This window comes from Indicator indicator, chromosome 17 (genome assembly GCF_027791375.1).
Source record: "Indicator indicator isolate 239-I01 chromosome 17, UM_Iind_1.1, whole genome shotgun sequence".
Classification (NCBI taxonomy): domain Eukaryota; kingdom Metazoa; phylum Chordata; class Aves; order Piciformes; family Indicatoridae; genus Indicator; species Indicator indicator.
Genome location: NC_072026.1, coordinates 2798807 through 2822219, shown reverse-complemented (window position 1 = coordinate 2822219; position 23413 = coordinate 2798807). Strand labels below are relative to the sequence as shown.

The window sequence follows — 23413 nt, the reverse complement described above, 5'->3', positions numbered from 1 at the left end:
GGGCCTTGAGAAAAGTGGGCATTTAATTTTTTCAAGCCTGTAAGTACAGGAACAAGCACCAAGGGTCGAGTACCCTGAGGGGACGAAGCACTAAGATGTGGTGTGGGAATTGGTGCAAGTCTGGTTAAACTTTTTAGATTACTCTGGGTTTTTTTACAACATCCGTTGTTTTACTGATATCACTGGTAGCAATGCTGTCATAGCACGAGTGAAAAGGTCAGCTCTCATAGCCTCTTATTTTAAGAGTCCCTGCTCTTATGTAGAATGCCATTGGCTAAAGAATAGAATATCTCTAGTAAATGTAACAGTATTTTGTTGTGGTGACTGCCACTAAGCAACTGGGTCTGGAGTTTTTTAGAGCTGCATAGGCAAAAATATAAATGAATAACAGCAAAGTCAAGCACAATGAAACCTTTATGAAAAATAGTTTAGATAACTGAAACCTGGACAAGAGTACTCAAGCCCGTAACCCTGGATTGTGAGAGCTATGAAACATCACTGATTTCAGACAGTGCAAAAACACTGGCCAAATTTATGCATCTAATCACACATGTTGCTTGGAGATATGGCTGTGGGCTACCTTTAAGGGGTCATTTAATTTTTGGTAGATGCATTCATTGCTGGCACTGGTAAAACTTCTCTGTATTTGAATGTAGTACAGCTCTGGCAGTGGGAATTCATCATTCTCCTGCTCTTTATTGGCTGACATAAAACATAATTACTGGCTGTCAATGCAAATCCATGTTAATTTATGGTGCTCAGACATCCATGTGTGCACTGACTTGCAAAAAGTGGTCTCGTGTCAGCGGCTTAAAGAGTCTTTATCCTTGTCTGAGTCGTTCATGCACAAGCATGAGGAGGCAAGCGGTGTCAAAAAAGGAGCTGTTTCAATACTGCTAACCTTTCAGTTGTGTTGTCTTGTGTGTTATACACATTTATTAGACCATTACAGATATATTTTCACATTAAATAATTCTCACTTCAAACCATTGCCACATCAAACACAGCTGGAAATGGTTGGCCAGTTCTCACCATGAGATCTGGAAAAGTTAGTTCTCTGTTCAGCAAAGCATAAAAATAGAACTCTTGCCAAGTGTGCTGCAGTCTCACAGAAATGCCACTGAGGCACCATCCTTTTGCACAGGAGTTCAAGTCTGTCATTTTAAATTCCAAATTCAGCAGCGCTCAGGGTAGCTCTTCCATTCTGATCTTCTATTGCAAACAGAAATCATCCTTCAAGCAGGGTGTATGGATGGAAAATGTTTCCCTAAAACTATGCCTTGCAGCACAGGGGACTTCCATGCTTTCTGTCTAGAAACCAGCATATATTTGTGGTGAATTGCTAGGTAACAACATTTAATTGTATACTATTTCATGAAACATTTTGATATATAATTTAATTCTATTAGCCAGCTGAAATGGATAACTTGGACCTGTTTGAATGCCCACGTGTTTTTGGGTATGAGAAGTAGTCAAGTGAGCATAATTCTCAAAGCAGATGAGGTTTTTGTGACTGCATTGCCAGTGTCTGCACCAGTCCATCCCTCTACCAACCTTAACAAGGCCTGAATGTTTTAACCAATCTGAAACAAACTCAACCCAGCAGTAAGCCCACAAGGATTCCTACAGGTCACTAAAGTATCCTAAACCAGTGACTTTCTGGGAGAAAATATGCTTGATCTTTGGAAAGAGCTGTTGGCCATATGGCCAAGACTCTGCAGCCAGTCCAGATGTGGCTATCCCTGGCTTTCAGAACCTGTGCCATCAGACTCTGCTTGTACACAGATCAGCACAAGAGCTGTGTGACAATGGAGCTGTGGAAAGGATCCGGACACAGACCATCAGCAATCAGGCCTTTCCAGCACTACTGCTCTCTAAAGAACTTGTCAGCCCTCACACTCTGCTCTTCAAGCAGCACGTATCAATATCTGGGCTTGGCAGTGGTTTGCTGGCATGGCAGTAACTTGTGGTGTGCCTACACTCAGAACCCGACAACTAGAAAGGTGCAGGCACTGAAAGGCACTTCACTGACTGAAGCCAGATGATAGAACATTGATTCAGACCTAGGAAAGGAAAAGGTATATTGAAGAGGCTGAAGGATTATAGTTTTGGACCAAAAAGGAAGATAATAAATTTTGCTTTAAATGAAAAAAAAAAAAATTCCCCTTTATATTTTGCATTTCTTTAAAATAACTCCAAAATTCAGTCATATACAGAATTTTTGTTGGTCTTCCATATGTTCAAACTTTCAAATATCAAAGAAATTGTTGCCTCTATAATGCTTTGTGTGAAATACTTTGGCAATTCTCGGTCTTTAATGAAAAATAATTGCACTGACTTGAATGATATTTAAGAAAAATTAGGTATAAGCAAGATTGTGAAGACTTTAAATCAGCTTTCTATTTTTTTTTTCCTAATGCTGGAGGGTTTTATCCTGCTTGGAAAGCATTGCATCTTATTTATCGCTTCTGTGTTTCATTTGCAGAAGCTTTCCCTTGCAGCCAGCAAGAGCTCACTATTTTCTTTAGGATCCTGGTTTCAAATCGGTACTGGATGATGCAATGCATCTTATGTTGCACTGGCAGCAAGGACTCTGCCACAGAGAATCTCTGTGCCAAGGAAATGAAGGCAGTACGTCAGTGTCAGTTAAGAATGATGACATTTTCCCCATGAAAAATTGCTTTTCTCATTTGCAGGCAGCAATTTATTTCACAAATTCCCAATAAGTTATTTTTCATACCGCTCTGGGTTGCAATATCAATTGCTGTAAGCTGCTGAATTCCTGAGTAATTATGTGTGATCAGTTATTGTTAGATAAATTCATATGCATGCAAATATGTGTCTGCACATGCATATTCATGTAGTTGTTATTGACTGAGAGTTGCTTGAGCAGCCTTCAGCAAATTCATGATAAAAATAGATAAATGAACTTTTTTCATAGCCTCATTAATGCCTATTCAAAAGGATCTTGTTACTAATTTGATTTTTTGTGTTTGTGTGCTTCTCTTTGGATTGTTATGAATATATGTAATAAATCTTTCCTGAACTGATACAATTGCTACATGGAACTACCAATTCTGCAGGTAAATGTCTGACCTTTGTGAAATGGGCAGTGTCAACATTTTATTTCCATCACTTATTCCTTGGAGTTTGAATAATTCACTACTGCTTAAAGTTCTGGTTTTGTGTTATGTACTGAATCTCTTATCCTCTGCAGACCTGTGTTTCTGCCTTACAGTGCAGAGGTGCTTTTAAAAATGAGAAAATTTTAGGAGAGAAGGAGACTCCACATCTTCTCTGGGCAGCCTGCTCTACCGCTCCAGTACCGTTCACAGTGGAAAAAGTTTTTCCTAATGTTCATGTGGAACCTCATCTGCTCCAGCTTGCACCTGTTAATGCAGGCAATATTTGGTAATGACTTTTAAAAGTTAGCAGATCATGGTCTAATATGTTGCTGGAGGTAACATCTACCAGGCCATCCTTTGGTCTTGTTTATTTTTCACAGTGTCCTCAATCAGCATAGTCTACATAGCTTGGTTTTTTGTACACATATGGAAGAGGTCAAGCCATCAGAGATGTCTGGCTTGCATATGTTTTTTAATTGGAGCCATATGCAGATAATACTTTACTTAATACTGAAGTAAAGTAGTTGGAAATTATTTATCTTGTGATATGAAAAGAAGCCACAAAATAGACTGATTCCCTTCATCTTCTCAGGTCTTCCTTTTGTGAGTATCAGAACAGAAATGCTGCCACAGTTTTGTTTTCCTACTGGTGTTCTTTCTGAGAGTTGACACTGAAGATGTTAAATAGACACAGATGTCAGCTTGAGAGGGGAGGAGTAAATTATGGATGCTGCACTACATTCACCATTTCATGTTAGTGTGTTTCATTATTTCATGCTGCTGTAATGTTAAGGCTCTGCTCAAAAAACTATGAGAAAACATTAAATTCATTTTGAAACAGAGAACATTTTTCACATGGAAATTCACTTCCAGGGATTTTCAATCTAAACTCTTTGTACAGAAAGGGTTGAGCAGAAAATGTGAATTAGAGAAGTACAGTGGGAGAGCAGTTACAAACAGCTCAGAGGGATGCTGCCAGAGTTCAGAAGAAAAGTAGCAAAAACATTCTCCTTCAGATAACCAGAAGGACTATTTTAAGCATAAGTTCAGACCAATCTCTCCTGTTTCTGGAACTGATGGTGCATTGCCTCTACAGAAACAACTGTGGTGGTTCAGATGTGTCTGACCATGCTCCCCTGTACCACTGAAATGAGAGAGGAGCTCACTGTTCAGAAGGTATCCTTCCTGTTGAAAGATTCCATTCTTAAAGCTTTTGTGAGCATGGACATTAAACAGACAAATAGTTGCTTCCATGGTTCAGATGGTTCCAAGAAAAAAGCAGACTGTGTAAAACAGCTGATTCCCAAATATGCCTTCAGCCCTGTTCTGATTATAATGTCATATGGTTTCAATATAACAAAGATCTGTTGTATCTTGATCATAGCTAGAAAATACAACAGTTTGCTTTTACTGTATATTTGTTTAATATAGGTACTATATATAAGCATACTAGATATGTTTAATAAAATCTTCAAATATTAGTCTTTTCTATAGTCATAGAATCATAGGCTGGAAGAGACCTTAGAGATCATAATCCAACCTCCCTGCGAGGGAAGTTGGATTAGATGATCTCTAAGGCATAGGCAGGGACACCTCTGAACCAGACCAGGTTACTTAGGGCCCCATCAACCTGGCCTTGGACATCTCCAGGGAGGGGGCATCCACAGCCTCTCTGGACAGTAGCTGCCTGTACCACAGCAGTACACTTGCACTCTGTCCATAGCTAGAGATGCATGCATATATAAACAGAAACATGAGGATGCTCCAGTTTATTCAAGCTTACTCAAATAAAAAGAGTATTTGGATATTGCACAGCTAAAATCCCTTTGACTTCATTAGGATTAAGCAGACCAAGAAGGCTTTAGCAAGAGATCAATGTAAAAGCTACTTAAAAAAAAAAAACCTTTAGGCAGGAGATAAGAACCCTGGTTAATTCTTGATTGTCCCAACCATTTTGTGATAGAAGCTGGCAGGCTTTAAGCCTGGGCTGTGGGGGCCGTATTCAGTGACCCTTCTGACACCCATGAACAGCATACTATGTATGTGCTCTCCTCTTGATTGTATTTTATCCGTCGTCATTTCAAGGTCTAGTTTAGCCCTATGTTTTTGTGCAATGTCCTGCTTGGAATTAGAACAGAATCTATTCAGTATAAAGCTGAGGGACCACCAGGGTCAAGCCTCTTCTTCAATGGCCAGCATCCAAGGAGGACTGTCTGTTCTGCCTTCAATCCCAATCCATGTGTTCCTGAACTCAGTTCCCGAATTCAGTTCCCAAATCCAGCTCCTGAATCTGGTTCCCATCTGCTGCTGAGTCCAGTCTGGGACATCTGGCACAGCGTCAGTGGTGATGGTGATATAATTGCCATCAGGAGGCTGCATTTCTTATTGGTTTGTATCTATTTGTATCTATTTCATTTTATTGTTATTATTTCCATTCAAGCTGTCTTAGTTTTCTTTCCCAACACATCAATCTGTCTCCCTTATTCCTTTTCAGTTCCCTTTGGGAGAGGTGAGGTGTTAATAGAGAGCATCTGTTTATAGAGAGCCCTAACCCTTGACACTGTAGGAGTATAACCTCATCTCCTGCTTTTCTCTAACTCACTTCCTCTTAGCCAGCTATCCTGTTATTTGAGTCTTAAGGCTTAAATACAAATTTAACAATTTATTTAAATACCATTTTCTGAGGGGGAGAAGGGGGAATCCCTGTTTCAGTAGCTGCTCTTCAGGTGGTTTTTAGTCTAATTTTTAAAGCAGAGACTACCAAGTTCTAATTCCAAATCAGAAATGGAAGCTTTAATTATGCATTATTCCATGCTTGATTCCATTAATATCTAATAATTACAATAGAAATGCTAAACAACTTCTGGAAGTAAAAAATAGAATGCAAATTCTCCGTTTTTAAATAAGGTTAAAATACTTAATCTTAGCACAATATCTATTTAATGTGTCTATTTACACCACAGTAGGAAGGTGGATGAAGTGCTTAGAAGCAGTGTGACAAGTTCCCAATTACAGAGACTGGAGAGAACTGTGACAGAATTTGCTTCTGAAAGGTAGCATAATTATAATGGGAGCACAAGGAGGAGGAAACCTGCACATAGAAAAGAATGGAAGAGTTTCAGATAATATACTCTAATTTGTATTATGATGTGGTATATTTGCATAGCATTACCATAGTTATTAATAAATTCCATCATTTTACTTTTATGAAATATCACTGTGTTCTGTGCACACAAACTGGGTTACAACACTGCAGTTTAACTGTCATCATAAACTCACAGGCAAATGTTGTTAAAGAGAGTGAGGGGCGTCGTGTTTATCGTTCAGTGTGGCTAATTTACTGGTTTAGAATGACAAAAGCTTTTCAAGAAAAAGCTGAAACACATTTGGGCAATGTTTTACTTGAACTGCAGTCCCTAGCCCCCAAGATGGAATGTATCTTCATAATGCATCTGTAGCTGGCAAAACAACAGGGATTAGGGTTTGATATATTTTAACATATATGAATTATTGAATATTCTAGTTTAAGTAGCACATATCCAGATGCACTTTACATTTTTTTCCTCTCCCTGATGCAGAGAAAAGGAAATTTAGTAATATAAACTATTTGTATAATTTAGGAAACTGATCCTTGTTAATATCAAAAATTTGTGTATTAATACATTTCAGTGTGCAGCAAGGCATCTCCTTGCTATAAAGTGGCTGCAATGACCATTGTAAGAGGAACTCCACTAGACATTTACTACAGACAGATTAAGTGAAACTGTGCAGAAGCGAAGGTTTGTGATGAGACACACGAAGAATTAGGTCATGTTGGGTTCAATTGCCTCTTAGTCAGATGCCTCATTCCCTTGCTCACCAAGCGTGTGATTGTGATCCTTCCCCAATTAAAACACTCCTGTGCAGTGACAAGTCTGACACTGTATGAACTACAGCTGGCAGAAGTTACTGGATAAAACTTACCCTGCTTCTTTGATTTGTTTTGCTTAACTTCTCATTAAGTGCTGTCAAAACTTGCATTTTATTGTAATCATGATTACAATATTGTTCCATTTTTGCCATTCAGGAACTGTGTGAAGTTTTAGGTTCAGTCTCGAGACCTGCATGTGTGTATTGATTCATACAGTCACTCGGGGATTTTGTTGGGTTTAGATAGAGGACATCTGGGGGCAATTTTAGGGCCCGAGTGAACCTCATGTAGTTCACTTAGGCCAAGTGCAAGATCATGCACAGGGCTGGAGACAATCTCCAGTGTCAGCACAAACTGAGAGCAGCCCTGCAGAAAAAGGCTTATTTTATCTCCTTTGAATTGCTGTTTATATGAAGCAGTTTCTTTTTATCAGAGGGGGAAAACATGAGATGCCTGAAGGAAATGCACTGCCTCATGTACTTCATGCTATTTTGATAACTTCAGTTTTAAGTTCTATCATAATGATATCCCCACAAAATTTTAACAGATCTACCAGACGAAATGATAGAAAAGTGTTTTAGAACAATGTTTCTTTGTTTTTTCTTAGCCTCGTAACCTTTTAGAACATGTCTTCAGAAAGACCTTTCTCTTTTAAAACATTTCCTATTTTGATGATTTTCTTTTTATTTAAGCATCGGAGCTATTTTTGCGAAAATTAGAGACTGATTATTTGGGATTGATTTTTGCTTCTTTTTAAGCAGGCTGTGTTTGCCTGGTTTTATTCACTGCTCTCACAAACACTGCAGTTTGGGAAGATGTGGCCTTTGCAGGAGCAGCAAACAGTGATCTAGTCAGCAGGGCTTTGAGGCATCCCATCTGGCACATCGTGTTTTCCCAAAGGAGATTCCAGAAGCCCAGAGCTGCTTTGGGCAATTTTCTTTCCTAGTCATCTCAGAGTGCTGTGCTGTAACCATGCCTCAGGGAGAGAGGTGGGGAGAGGTCTCATGGTGCTGTATCAGTGTGTGTCCAAGGGGAGCAGCAGCAGGCTGGCAGGGTGAGCAGGCAGCCTGGAAGGCACCAGACCTGCTTTCCCAGGAGAGCATCCCTGCAGAGCTGCATCACATGCTGCAAGTCCACAATAATTGCTGAACAATCTGAGAATGGGTCAAACCTCACTCTGTTGTGGGGAAGATGTGCCTGAACACTGAGCTTCTAAATTAGTTTCCTAATGCTGCTCCCTGCACAGTGGTGCTGGGACTCGGGCAGTGGGCATGGCAGCATCTTTCCATGGCAGTTCACAAAATCATCAGCTTAAAGCTGCTGGGGAGCTGAGCTCAGAGAAGTGGAGTGTGCCATGAGGCCAGGAATGCTGCTTTCAAGGTGGGGTGGGAGGGGAGCAGCCTGCTGTGCTGTGGATGTTTGTGCATCAGGGACAGGGTGGCACTTACAAGTCAGAGGCACATCTGCCACATGGTGTTGATAACAGTCAGGAGCTATTCTCTGAGACTGAGACCTATGGCTATGGCTACCACAGTGGGACTGGGCTGTGGGGGTTAGTTAGGTTCATGTGTGAAGCATAAAAATGGGAGTGTAGCACAGTATTTTGGCTGTGATATTTTAAATGCCTGAGCACAGTGAATTTCATAAAACGTGCTTGAGTTTCAGTCAGGGTTGCTTCCTTTAATCCCCTCAGATCTACTGGTCTGCACTTCTATTCTTCTGAACACAGGGAAAATGGTAGCCTGCTCAAAACATCCCCTGAAGGGAGAGCTGTGTATACCTATGTATACATACATTTATACATATATTACACCAAATTCTTACATGAATGGCATCAAGAAAAAATACTGTTATTAAAAATAAATCTTTTTTAAGGTATTACTTATGCAGTATAAACTATTTAGCTAAAATTATATCCTGTGCCCAATTTCAATGCTCATACAATCTTTTTTTTTTTTAACTGATGTATGTCACATTTTAGCAAAACAATTTCTTTAGATTTGTGCCTCTAAGTGTACAATGTAAGGAGTTTTTCCACAGAGGAAATAAACTCTTCTTGTATTGCAGGTATTTCATGATCTGCTTTGATCTTCAGATGTTAAACTTTACAAAATATTGATTAGCACTTTTATTTATTTATTTGTTTGTTTATTTTCACATTTGCTACCATAATTTGGCCTATTTTATCTTGGTAGCTAAAATCTTCACAGTTCACTTAGCATGAAATGCTAATTTGTGATGTTATTACATACCCGCAACAAGACATGAAAACACCTTAAGCCACAGCTGAAGAGTTTTTTCATTACAGTTTGGCTATGTAAAACCACAGTTGTTATATTGTCAGATGGATAAAAATTTACTCGATTTTCCCACTACCTGTTAAAAATGGAATTTCAAACCCAAATGCTTGTACAAAACAAGGTGAGTTTTTAGCTGGAATAGGCACAGGTACAGAGAGGGAGGGATCATTGTCACAGTGTATTTAGCTATTTCTACATATCAGATTTATGACATAAAAAGGAAGAAATCTTGTTTGGAGGCAGATTTCCTCCAAACAAATGATTTCTAGTATGAAATTTTAACTTATAGGAAATGTTCAACTTACCTCTTCCATCCTACCTTCCACTCTGCAGTAGCAGAAACAACAATCTATTTCGGGTTGCTTTAAAAAATGGCATTCTCTCCTGCCTTCTACCACGTCTGACAACAGCCACCTGCGGTTTTTCTGTGCTTCAAAAAACTGATCAACAGCAGAAGCCCTGGAGGCAATCTGTCCTGTCTCTTCCCTCTCACCACCTTGCAATAACCAGAATCCCTAGGAACACTGAAACAGGCATCTCAAACTGAGCAGGAAAGGGGAGCTAGGGGATGGCAGGAGTCCTTACTGAGAGTTAGAAGATCAGAGAAATAAAGAATAAAACTGCCAAAAATGAAAACTCTGTTTTACAGAGAGCAAGGAGATTTGTCCTGAAACCTGTCAGCTGCACATCTCACCACGTGTCACTTTAAGCACCTCTTGGATTTATTGCTAATGCTATTCTTCTATAATAAGCTTGTCTGGCTCTGATCTCACATTTATGTTTAATTTCTACTTCTTGAAATCCTTCTTTCTAACTCCTGTCGTTGAATAGCGCATCAGGAGTTGCTGAACTCCCACCTAAAATATAAGACTGATTCAGTCTGTCACTGAACAAATCAGGTAATCTCTGTGTGACTCTCTTTGTGTGAAGGTACTAACACCATCAGATCTTACACTCAGTGGAGGTATGGAATTTCTTACTGTTTGAACAGTGCTTTTATGTGAAGAAGCTTAAATAAACATTTAATAGCTTTGCCAGTCACATCTTTCTGTGCCCTTTCACCCAGCAATTACCCTGCCAAGCCACTGATCAGACCCCTTTTACTGAAATGGAGTGTAATTTGCTTTAGTCTCCTTTCTGTTCTCACTGAAAGCAAATTCATGATCCAGATTCTATGATAATTTGACAAACTGAATGGTTGTAGAGTCCTAGACAGGCAGCATTTGGAGCTGTTTTGATAGTCAGTATTCATTCTCTGAACCTGTGTCCATTTCCATTGAGTGATTTGGTAAAACTGACTATGAAACAACCTAAGGCGTTATGAAACAAAGCCAGGGAATGGAGCAAACCTTACTTGGGTGTTTTTCCTGCTCTTGATATGAAAAATAATCTTGCTTACACTAATGGCACCCTCCTGTCCTCTTTAGATGTGTTTTCTTCTTTTTTTTTTTCTTCTTTCTTTTTAAAACCAGAAATTATACGTAGGATTTACTGTGATAAAGAGAAATCACCTGCCAGGAAATAGGCACATCATTTCTGTTGTGTGTCTCACAATAACAGCACATATTTAACACAGTGAGAGAGGAATATATGGCTGTAAATACTGTGGTCTGATATGGTAACTCTGATAATGATTTAACCTGGCAGGTTTGAGACTATCTCAGTTAACATCATGCAGATGAGATGCCTACAGGAATTAGAAGAGATCTGGGTACTTGCAGTGTCATGTCCATAGAAGGAGGCTACTCACCTACTCACTCATTACCACCAGCTGCAACTCTTCCATTCGCATGTTCAAGCACATTCACCAAATCATGATTGGTGGGGTTCAAATGTCTGTGTGTGCATTCACCTGTCTGCTGCTTTCTCCTCTGGAACAGCCTCTTTGGTCTCACATCACCTTAGTTGCTGACCAGGGAAGCCCAGAAAGGGCCACAGCTTCCTTCAAGAGTTTTCATCTGTGCTGCCTCATGTATCAGAGCTTAACAGATGTGGCGCCTGGCAAAGTGATTGTGTGAGTGGCAGTGGGGAGGGAGTTGTGTGAAGTGATGCTAGGTGAACTGTGCTGCAGTAAATTAGGATGAGGTGCTCGGAGGTAGTACTTTCAAGGATTATTTTTAACTACTCTTCCCAATTTATAGCTGGTTGTGGTTGTTTCATTTAAAAATTAAGCTCTTGGATTGGAAGCAAGCTTAAATTTAGAGCAATGCAATTTCTCTCTCTTCTGCAGAGATATTGATTCACTGTCATTGTTGTGATCATTTTGTCTTTTCCCCTTTATTGTGGCTTGCTAAGTTTCAGCTAAACCCCTAACTTGCGTCAACACTTTTACTGTGCTGAAAAATTCCTTTTCATCTCTTAATGGTATGTTTGGACATACTTTGCTGTGCTTTGTGATGCTTTAAATTTTACGCTGACATTAAATGAATTTGCCATTGGCTTGTGAATAATCAACTTTAAGATAAACTTGCTCTCTAGGTGGATTTCCTCAAACACTTTTTCTGTTCAGTTCTCTGTTTTTTTCCAATGACTTGAGAGGATCACTCCAGCTGATTACACTTGCTAGTATCTAGAAGAGTTTCTGGCTTTTGTAGATACGCTGGTCAGAGTGTTTCCTTTCCCTTCCTCCCTCACTTAGCTTTTCTTGAACGTAAACTGATAGTTTCCAGTGGGTTTATGCAATAATGAATCTTTGGGAGAAATATTTTCTGCTTGTTTTCACAGGGATAAGCACAATTGGACTTGTAAGTAAAGCCAGGAGGGTCTGGTTTATCATCCTTGTAATGTGTTGTTGAATGTTCCCCTCAGTCTGAGGGGAAAGCAAGCGCTGCCTAGCTGGTTGCTCACTGGTGAAGTCATCTCAATACATCCACTTACCCGTTTGCATGAGTAGAGACTGAGAGGAAAATAGGGTAGGAGAATAATTCCTTCAGTGCTTTCTTAAAAGAAAGAGAGCCACAAAAATGAGGCAGGCAGCATATTAGTATGAAATATCACTTGTTTGTTAAGTTATACTTTTCTAAAATAAACTTACTGTAGAGATGGTGTTGCCAACTGTACATTATTTGTTCTGGAAAAGCAATGAAAAGAATTGTTCTCATCTGTAGCTAAAGCACTGGAACTGTTAATTGTTTCACTACTTAACCATAAACTGAATGTTCCTTATTGACTGTGATGCTTTAGATTCATAGCAATGAACCTAATTCTCTCACTAGCATCTAAAATTAGTTTAAATTCAAAGCTGTTTGCAGAGAGCTCACTATCAAAGCAAAGTGCTCCCATTCCCTGAAGGATGCCGTCCAAGCAAGGGCCTTGATTTATTTTTCACAGTGAAGTTTGAGAAGCTGAACGGCTGGCAAAGAACGTCCTAGGTACCAGCTCTAGGTGTTCCAAACAACTATACCAAGCATTTGACTTCTATACAATCCCACTTCATAAACTTGTCCGTGGTCAATACTTTTTCTGCTGTTAGAAATTATTATTTTTAATACAAATATCCACATTTGTGTCCATCAATATTGTGCCCTGCTTGTGACTCTTTACTGTCTGTTTTGAGGAAGAAGTTTAGGCAGAAAAATCAACATGACGGTGATGATTAGTCATCATCTGTAACATGGCTAGTTGAAATTAATCATAGGAAATCAATTCACACTCTGAAAGCTGCTTTTGTTTAAATGCTCATTAAATTCTTCCATACACTACATTTTGTTGTGCCAGCAAGAACTCTGGGTTCAGTTCAGTGTCTGAGACTTTCTATGTGAATCTGAGTGAATTATTTAGTGTGTGTGAGCTGAGATACCTTTGTGCTTTTACCTGAGTCTACGTGAGGAATTGACTTGGTGATAAAAAGGACAGAAGCATGGGTGAAGGGTAAAGGCACTGGGTGTGTGGAAAACTTCACTTAAAAAATACCCACCCCATCAGAATCAGAAGAGTGGAAGAAAATCCATTAAGAACTGTTAAATGTGAAGACACTGTCACTGGATGAAGTCTCTGAACCACTACAAGTTGCCACTACATGCCTGCTCCATTCTCAGCTCGTTCCCTATGCAGCCACTGGAAGCAAGAGTCCTTTGCTCTGACCTGATTTGACTGTTCCCATGTCACATTACCTATGGGACAGCTGCTCTCCAACAATAGCAGGGTTCAGGAAGGAATTTGCATCTAAAAGCCTGTCACCAAGGCCGTGTCAGATCAGATACCTTATTCACAGCCTAAGTGGAAGGGGAGTTCTGCTGAGCCTGTTACGGGTTAGTAGAAGGACAAACACAATCCTGAGTGAGTGAGATCCAGTGCAGTGGGATTGCTAAAGACTTGATGTCAGAGGTGACAAAAACACCAACTGTTTTGTTAACCCTTAACTGCAGCAGGCAAGGGACACTGACTCATCTTCACTTTTTGAAAATGGGAAAAACCCTGAGACCAAACATATGGGGATGCTTTTTTCTTCCCCTCAGCGGTGTGGTTGAACCAACATGTCTGGGTACTCCAGCAGTGTGCACTCTGACATCAGAGGCTGTTGTGCTAGCAGGATGGATGCATCTTGTACTAAACAAAGTAGCCTGTTGCTTAGTCTAATACCAGGTGCCCATAGTTATCCTTTCTTTCAGCCAGTACCCCTCAGAACATTTAACCTGGCAGTTTTATTCCCAGGCTGACATGATACTATCTCACTTAATTCTGTATCTTCTTCTTTCCCCTCAGAATTATGGTTTGGAGACCGAAAACCTGAGAACTCTGTCTCACAAGCTGAATGCCTCAGCCAAAAATCTTCAGAACTTTATAACAGGTAGAAGAAGGAGTGGCCATTATGATGGTAGGGCCTCTAGAAGGCTGCCAAATGATTTTCTTACCTCTGTAGTTGACTTGATTGGTGCTGCCAAGAACTTGCTGGCCTGGCTGGACAGGTAATTTGCCATTCCTTTGTAAATGAGAAGAATTCTTTGGGTCATTTTGTATTTGTTCTTTCTCTTGTATTCTTTTATTCTAGTATTCAAAGGTCAGTTCTGGAATTCTAGCTCTACATTTTGGTTTGCAAATTTCTCAGGTATTGGAGTTAAAAATCAGTACCTTTTTCTGTCACGAGGGTGTTCAATTTTTCTCTAGGTACATTTTCAGCTTCTTGGTTAGCATTTTGCATGAAATTAATACTTTTGTGCCATTCCAAGTTGACATCTCCCTGCCACAAGTGGTAATGTCATCAGTAGTTTTGGAAAGAAGGGCAAGGAAGCAAAGATTGTGCAGTCTGAATTGTCTTTCAGGCATCAAAAAGACAAAAAATTGGAGCTGAGCAGGTCAATCCAAAATAAGTTATAGCACTTGCTTAGTCTGAAAAGTAATTGTTTTCATTAGAGTTTTTATCAAGAGTGGGATTGAGGTGTTAGGTACTTTTGTGGTATTCATTAATGTTCAACAATCAACCACTGGGGTGTTTTTTTCTCGTCTATAAATTGATAATATGGTTAAAATCAATCAATGTAGTTATAATTTTGACAGTGGAAAGACAGAAGCTGAATCATAAAATAGCATCAGAGCATTTATGTTTTGTTTTTCTCTCTAGAGTAATAGCAATGTATAGCTTTATCTTGAATCTGAGTGCTCTTGAGCATACAAATGGCACCTCAGAAATCCCAGTGAGAGTGAATCACCCTCCTTTGCAGGACTTGTATAATCCTGGTGACATCTTCCTAACCTAGTGCCAGCAGTCGTATTCTCTCGGGCTGTGACCTTGTCAGTTCTCATGAATTCAAATGGGGTCAGCTTCAACTAGAATTTAGACTGCCTGAAAAAAATCCAAGTGTGCAGGAAGCTGTTAGTGACTAAGGAAGCATTGCTTTGCTCTTTGAATTAAGATGCTAACTGCTGCTGGAGAGTGATGTTATACTAGAAAAGCTGTCTTTTCACTGAGCTGTAGAAAGGAAATCAGGACTACTTAGCATTGTTTGGAAGCTCCTAGTTCCACTTTCCATGAGAATGATAACTTCTGATGTTCTGGCTAAAATCCAGTTTACATCCTTCCTGCCTACATTGCTTCTTGTTTCAAAGGCACGTTTTACAGAAGCTGCTGGAGATTGCCATGATTGGGTGTTTCACATTTCTGTGCTGTAGGACTGATCTCTACACTGCAAATATCTGCTTACACTGTAAAGAGGAGTTATAATCCTTAATGCTGTATAAACTTATTTCTCCTTTTCACAGGTCTCCATTTGTCAGTGTAACAGAATACTCACTGCTGAAAAACAACATTGTTCAACTGTGCCTGGAACTAACAACCATTGTGCAACAGGTAGGAGTGGTTATATTCCACTCTGTTTCTTTACTTGCTATACTGTTGTGTTAAAATTGCAATAGTAAGAACATTGCCAAGCTTTTACTTCACCAGAAAAATTGTTTTGGCATTACTTCTCTGTTCTTTGCATGTTCTGTTCTCTGGGACTGATGGGGACATTTTGGAACAATGGTTGTCCTCCTGTGCTTAGATAGATGGAAAGACAACATGACGTAAAAAATAATCCACTTTGCTTTTGAGTAGACAATTCCATGTGGGGTTACCTACCACCATGCCACTGCTCAACAAAAGAGCAAAGCCACAGTGGGAAACAGTGTAACCACTGCTAACAGTTTATTACAGATTATAATATGAATGATTAAAACCCTTTCAGGGGCAAGTTCTCGTAATACATATAAATTTATCCAGAACCTGCACTGTGGCTTCTTCATTTGAAGGAGAACCAGTTACATGAAAGTTTTAACATGAAATATTCATAATATTAAACAAACCAATATGGAGCAAATAAATGTATCACCACTGGCATTTATTAATTAACTGTAATACAGCACAGTCCACAGGTACTTCAAATGAATTAATCTCATCTGTTCTGTACATCATATACGAATAATAGCAGTCTCTGACAGTGTCTGCCCCTGAAGACAGGAGGTGACACAGGTACAGAAAGACTGAGTGCAAATTAGTTTTACAATTATTTACAGTGAGATTGTCCTCTTGTGAGTGGATAAAAATATTGATGAGATAGAAGAGTGTTCTTGGAATACATAGGTTGGAGAAGAGGCAAGGCTCCCTTGGAATGAAGCACAAAAGTATTGCAGGAGGGAAAGCAGGAAGAAAGCTTAGCTAAAGATATAGCTCTGTAAGCACCTGGAACTGGCTCTGCAGACAATATAGCAGGAGCCTGCTTCTGTGTCTGCTGGCAGTTTTGCATCTGACCTCACAGCAGACCAGTAACAGATCTCATTTAAGTTAAAAGGTGTCCTGGAGCAGTAGCATTCTGCAAACTCTGTTGTTGTTGTTTTGTTGTTCTTTTGGTTTAGTTTGGGTTGGGTTTTTGCTACAATTTCATTTCAGTACTTGGTTAAAAAAGAATTAAGGCTGGTGATTGTGAGTCTTTGTGTTGTACGTTATTACCCTTAATTTATAACATTTGGATTTATTTCTTTTAGAAATTTTGTCCCTCATGCACTTTTGCAGTGCAAACCATCCTGTTTCTCTTTTCTTGGTTTAAAAATTCCTATGTAGGCATTTAATTATTGATGTGTCTTTCTTAATCTTTCTCTTATAAGATGTTTATAGCACTAGGCTATTTTTGATTTATGGACTAAGCAAAATTAACTTTTCTACAGTATAAAAAAGTTCAGGTTCTGATTCTGCCCTTCAGCTGATATTGCGCTTCGTTTGTCTGAGTTTGATTATTTTTTTTTCCCCCTGTGGTCTAGGTGAAAATAGTCTAATTTTGAATTGCTGTCTCCATTTCTGTCATTCAATTCACTGCTTTTGGCAGATGAAATTCATTTCTCCTTTGCAAGCAATAGTTTGGTTCCTTATTATTCAAGGCCTCCTTCTGACAAATTTAAAACAGTCTCTCCTTTAGCAGAAAATCCAAGATGCAAAATGTTTACTTATTCAGGTCAGTTATAAATACAGTTTTGTCTTTTTCTATGTTATTATCAGATCTGGATTATTTGATAGTCATACATGATCTTTTTTTCAGTACATTAAACTTAGCATCAGAAAGAATAGATAAAAGAAAATCGTTTGTAGGGAGACAGCTTTGCTCTTACTAAATCTGAAGAGAATTGACCTTAATGTGTGAAAGCAGAAATGTCTCACCTAAAGCAGAACTGCCATGGGCTAAAATGTGAGGCATTGAAAGGCATAACTAATGGAAACCTAGATCTTGGATCCTTTCAGATACTTCTTGTTTTATGAATGATATAAATTTTAAATATCTAATTTGTTCAGCATGAAAGCAACAGCCAAGCCTACTCATTTGACACATTAAGTGAGGAATGCCTTCAACCTGAGGATTAATTCTGTGCAAAATTAACATGCTTTGTGTGCATAACATACACCTGCCACTCAAGGTGAACCCCCTAAATAGTGGGCACTGCTATGTAACTTTACTTGAGAAGAGAAGGCTGGGAAGGGATCTTATCAATGGCTATAAACACCTGAGGGGTGGGTGTCAACCTGAAGGTTCCAGGCTCTTTTCGGTGGTGCTGAGTGATAGGACAAGGACCAATGAGTACAAGCTAGGACACAGGAGGTTCCACCTCGATGTGAGGAGACACTTTGGTATGGTGAGGGAGACAGGGCCCTGGAGCAGGCTGCCCAGGGAGGTTGTGGAGTCTCCTTCACTGGAGACATTTAAACATCTGGATGCATTCTCATGTGACCTGCCCTTAGCAGTCCTGCTTTGCAGGGGCAGTGGATTTGATGATCTCTGGAGGTCCCTTCCAACCCCTAACAGTCTGAGTGACACACTCTTAGATATAATCATGGAATCACAGAATGGCTACCCTGGGAGCAAGACAATAGGAATAACTGGGGAAGTTTAGGTTTGGAATTTTGTTTGTAAAATGTAGCCATTGGTTAATTTTTCACTGTGTAGAAAGATTTTTCTAGTTCCAGTAGAAGCTGTTTTTCTGATTTTTTTTTTTTTCCTGATCATGTCAACAATGTTTAAATCAGTGACAGATGCTTTTGATACCTGCCTTAGACTGCATGAACAAAAAGTCTGTCTGCATCCTACTAAAGACTGTCAGCACAACTCAGGCTATTTTTCTTCCAACAAAAGCCAAAGTTTTGCTTGTTCTCCCCCTTACTGATGTTTAATTAACCTTACTGAACTAAATTCAGAGACCACATCATGGATTTTTACCCTATTTTTAGTCAAATATTTTGTGGTTAGGATGAAACACATCTATTTGAATCTATCTAGTTCATGCTGCAACTGATAGACATCGCTGTTTCTTAGTAATTTCCTGTACTTGGTCTAACTTTTAAAGGAGCCCTCCTCTGTGGGGGTGCTTGGACTAGATAACCTCCAGAAGTCCCTCCCACCTGAGTTATTCTGTGATTCAGCAACTGCTGTTAAAATCTTGGGTGTTATTTCAGTTTGAACTTTGCAGACTTCAGCTTTTGGCCCCTCGTTCTTATATTGCTTGCGTTTGCTAAAGAACATTTTGTTATCAAACATCTGTTCACTGTTTCCCAAATATAGACTAAGATCAAGTCTTTACCTTAACTGAACCAAGTAAAATAAACTACCAAGTAAAATAAACAACTGTTGTTTGCCTAATTTCAGAGCAATCTCATTCTTTTGACTCTGTGAGTGCCTGATTTTGCCTATGCAAGCAACATATTGTTACTTATCCTTTTGTCATACCCACCATTCAAAGACTTCAGTAGATCTTTCCTGCAGTATCATACCAGGAAATGGCCATTCAACTGGGAAACATCAGAGGTTTAAGTTCTCTTCCAAGCTGCTCCTTTATAAGGTCTCTCTTTTCAGTATTTCACTTAATTCATGCTGGTTTATTGTAGTAGGTTAATCAACTACATATTTTACATGTATTAGCATTTGTATGCATTAGCAAACTGTCCTCAGAACTTGTCATAAAACCTTCTTTATGGTATATATTCACCATGAGCCTGCAGTGTGCTTCTATGGCCAAGAAGGCAAATAATCTCCTGGTGTCCATTAGGAAGAATATGGCCATTAAGACACAGGAGGTTCTATTTCTCCTCTGTTCTGCCCTAGTGAAGCCATATGGAGCACTGGATCCAGTTCTGGGCTCCCCAGTTCAAAAAAACACAGGCAGCTAATGGAGAAAGTCCAGCAAAGGGCTACAGCATCTCTCTGAGGGGGAGGCTGAGAGACCTGGGGCTGTTTAGCCTGGAGAAGAGCAGTCTGAGGGTGGATCTTGTCTGTGCTTATCAGTATCTGAAGAGCAGGGGGCAAAGGAAAGGGGCCAGACTCTTTTCAGTGGTGCCCAGCAATGGGCACCAACTGGAACAAGAAGTGTCATCATAAGGAAAAACTTTCCTGTGAGGGTGCTGGAGTCCTGGAGCAGGCTGTCCAGGAAGGTTTTGGAGCCTCCTTCTCTGGAGAGATTCCAAACCCATCTGGACATTGTGACACTGGGCAACCTGCTGTGGGTGACCCTGATTTAGCAGGGGAGTTGGACTAGGTGATCTTCAGAGGTCCCTTCCAACCCCCACTGTGCTGGGATTCTGTGATCTGCACATTTCAGCATTTTTTTCTTTCAGAATTAGAAACTAAAATTATTAATCTAGTGTGAGTGAGACAAGTCCTCCTGACCTTTCTTCTTTATGAATATTCAACAGAATGTTGGTTTTCTTTGTCAGCTCTGAAGGTGTACTGTACCTCAGAGAGGTAAGATGTTCTGAACAGTGCAGAAGCTAGCTGAGGTGTAATATTGCTGCTGTGACTGCTTTGCCATTTTACAAAGGGAAATAGAATGCAGCTGCTGATCTTTTCAAGAGCTTTTTTAAACCGTAAGAAAATCCCAACATTTTTAACATGTCATCTTGCTTACAGAGGATGTAGAAAGAACATCACTAGGACTACTATTTCTTTTCTAAAGAAAAATAGATCAAAACTCTATAAATGTTAGTCCTGAAGGGATTATTTGTGCTTTTTCCTTTTTTTTTTTTTTAATGAGATCCCCAGTGCATTGATATGTATCAGAGAAAAGCAAATCAGAAGAATATTGTGACCTACATATCTTAATGTTTTAGTAGAACATTGCAAGTGCTTTTAACCTCTCAGTTAAACCAGTCAGATGTATTTAAAAACAGAAAAAAGCAGGGGGGGGAAAGTCAATAGGCAGCTATTTTGGAAGGGATCCCAAAGCCATTAACATTTTTAATGCTAATGAAATCTTGAGTGTAGCTAACATTAATTCTGCTCTACAAAACAGTAAAATTTGAGCTTTACCATATATAAGTCTTCTATTCTTTGACCTGAAGTAATTAAGTTTGCTCAGAATAAAGCTCATATTGTATTTCTAGCACAGAAATTAAAGTAATCATTTAGAAAGGAACATTAGCTCTGAAGTCAAACTGTAAGCCCTGCTGTGATCATTTTGTATTCTTGGTACGGGGAGGGTTAAAAGGAGATGGTGGATGTGCTGTCTGAAGTGTGCAAAACTTGTAGGAAAATGCCTTGGGCATTGCCAACCAAGCTGACTAATTGAATTCTTTTTTTGTGCTGTAGAAAATAACAGTATGAATACAGAAGAAACATCAAAGGAATACTTGACCATGAAATGCTAATATAAATTCTCTGTGTTCCTTGGCACTCATAATCTTCTGATTTTAACTTTCCTGTTCTGCAACAATATTCTTGTAACTGTATTTGCTTACAATTAAATTCTGTACAAAAGTGCCAGTCCTCCAAAACAAACATGACCCTTAGAGCTGAGGGGGCAGCAGTTACCTGTACCCAGGGCTGAGCAGCTCTCACAGCAGCTGCTGAGAGGCTCTGCAGCAGCCTCAGAAAGGCTGAGGGACAAGGTCCTCAAAACAACATCCAAGGAAGAAGGTTTGAAAGCTAGACATGGCCTCAGCAGATGGGACATAGCCAAGGATTTGAGCTGCTGGACCAGAGAAGCATAGGTCTACTAGTTAGCTGCTGTAACAAACGTTCTGCCTGCTTTAAGGCTAGGCAATGTATCTCTTGCTCTGCACATCACTGAAATGCTGACATGCCAGACTGATACTCAGTTACTTTTCTCTCACTATCACGAATCTGTCTCCCCTGCTTTACAGCTATATTGTTGTTAGTATTGAGCATGAGTTTGAGAACTGTCAAGGGAAGAACAGATCCCTGAGGGTAATCAGCCACAAGAGGAGCTAAGTTTCCTAAGCTTGTAAATAACCTTTTGGCTGTGATAAAACTGAAGTGATCATTTGTCTTTACAGGTACCTCTGTAAGAGAGAGTTATCAGCATAAAGCCTTCTTTTATTTTGTAATAGGAAATTTAAAACAATGTGTACTAATTGCTTTGGTTTTGTTTTGCCACAGGATTGTACAGTGTATGAAACAGAAAATAAAATTCTTCATGTGGTAAGTATTCTAAGTATTGCACTTTGGTATTCTCTAATCCTTCCTTTAAATGATTACAAAAAATAATTCAGGAAAACAAAGTTCATTACTATTTGATACACCTTCTAATGAATGATATTAGTTACTGAAAGTTAATGTTTTCATAAATAAGATCAAAGTGCTTGAAAGAAAACATCTTATAGGCTTTGTAACCTCCTGATGCCAACTGACTAAATCTTTAACAATCCAAACTATCTCTTTTTTTTTTTTTTGCATTAATATAAAAATGGAATGATGCTACTCCAACAACATTAATAAAATGGGTTTTTTCACCCAGTGTATGGTTTCCAGTTTCTCTGAGGATTGGAGACTTATGGAAGAGGATGTCATTCACTTACAAACCATTCTTACCAAACCTTTTTACTCATTCTTAAGCTGGAAATCTTTCAAATTTAAAGCTGTGAAAATCAACTTTCTTCTGGTATTCTCTAACTTTTACTTTTTTATTTTAGCAAACAAGGTCAGATACTCCCTCTCACTCTCCTCACACAATTCCCTGCAGTAATGGTCTCTGTTATACCTGCAATTAATCACAGAGAGATAATTATTGTTAGATTGTTTAGAAGCTTCACAGTACTCTTACTAGGGTAATACTCTTACTAGGGTTGTTGGTGTGGAATTCCAGCAATAGATCCATCAAACCTGGTCCTTACTAGCCTCACTGATTGTCAAACTGAGCACTTTGTGCTCTCAGCACTCAAAAAAATTAATGACAAAGGGTGAGGGAAGGATCTTATACAAAGTTATTGATTAGACATTGGTCTTTGAGTTAAATACTTCCTATTTTCATGGCAACAGCGCTGGAAACTTTTACTGACACTGAGATAGATTTAAAGCCTATGAGGAAAGGGGAATCTCAAAGGATTTACAATTTCAGATAAGCTTTTGACAAGCTCTAACCAAGTGTCTGCCTTTTTTTTTTTAATATTTTTTAAGCCTTGTACACATACTGTGCTTCCAGCAGGGATTAAAATTTGCTGTAAAACATTAATGTGCTGTTAAATTCAGAAAGCGTGCCCTGACTTTTAGGAAAAAGCTTACTATTGCAAACTTGATTCTGAACAGAACTTCTAAAAGCACCTGAAATCTTCTGGGATTTGGAGTATACACACACACCTTTGAACCCAGAGTTCTAACTGCAGATGACTCCTAGAAATACTTCCTTAGCAGGAATGTAACTTTTGGCTTTTCTACCTGTTCTGAATGGAAGCCTAAAAATATAGATAGAAAAGATAAAAGTTTCCATTTTTAAGTATTCCATAGGCTCAGCAGTGAAAATGTGATGAACCTTAAAGAGCCTGGATTCCAAGGCAGTAGAACTCATCTTAGCCTGAGCAAAATCACCTTGAAGTACCTGAAAGGGATCATCCAGGCTCTGAGAATCAACCTGGTTATCACTCTAAGTGAAGTGAACAGAATCAGCATCTTTCTCACAGCATCTTAAAGAACTACTTCAAGGATACTGAATTAAAAAATAAGCCTGGTAAATTGTTCATTTATTTAATGGCCACTTTATTTCTAAAATTTTTTTTTTTAATTAAACACTTAAGAAAAATAATTTTCTTGCTCTAAGGTAAAACTTTACATTTCAAAGAGAGATAATCTATAACTTAAACACCATATGGTGTTTTGTTTTATTTCTGAGACACA

At 39.1% G+C, this 23413-nt stretch overlaps 1 protein-coding gene across 1 annotated transcript in view; it reads left to right on the top strand.

Annotated features, from left to right (window-relative positions):
* Nucleotides 1-23413, top strand: part of LOC128972456 (connector enhancer of kinase suppressor of ras 2-like) — a 198619-nt gene that overhangs the window by 81209 nt on the left and 93997 nt on the right. Inside the window, exons 3-5 of the mRNA XM_054388444.1 lie at nt 14040-14242; nt 15534-15621; nt 21683-21724. Coding sequence (XP_054244419.1) covers nt 14040-14242; nt 15534-15621; nt 21683-21724 — 333 coding nt within the window. The remainder of the gene's footprint in view (nt 1-14039; nt 14243-15533; nt 15622-21682; nt 21725-23413) is intronic.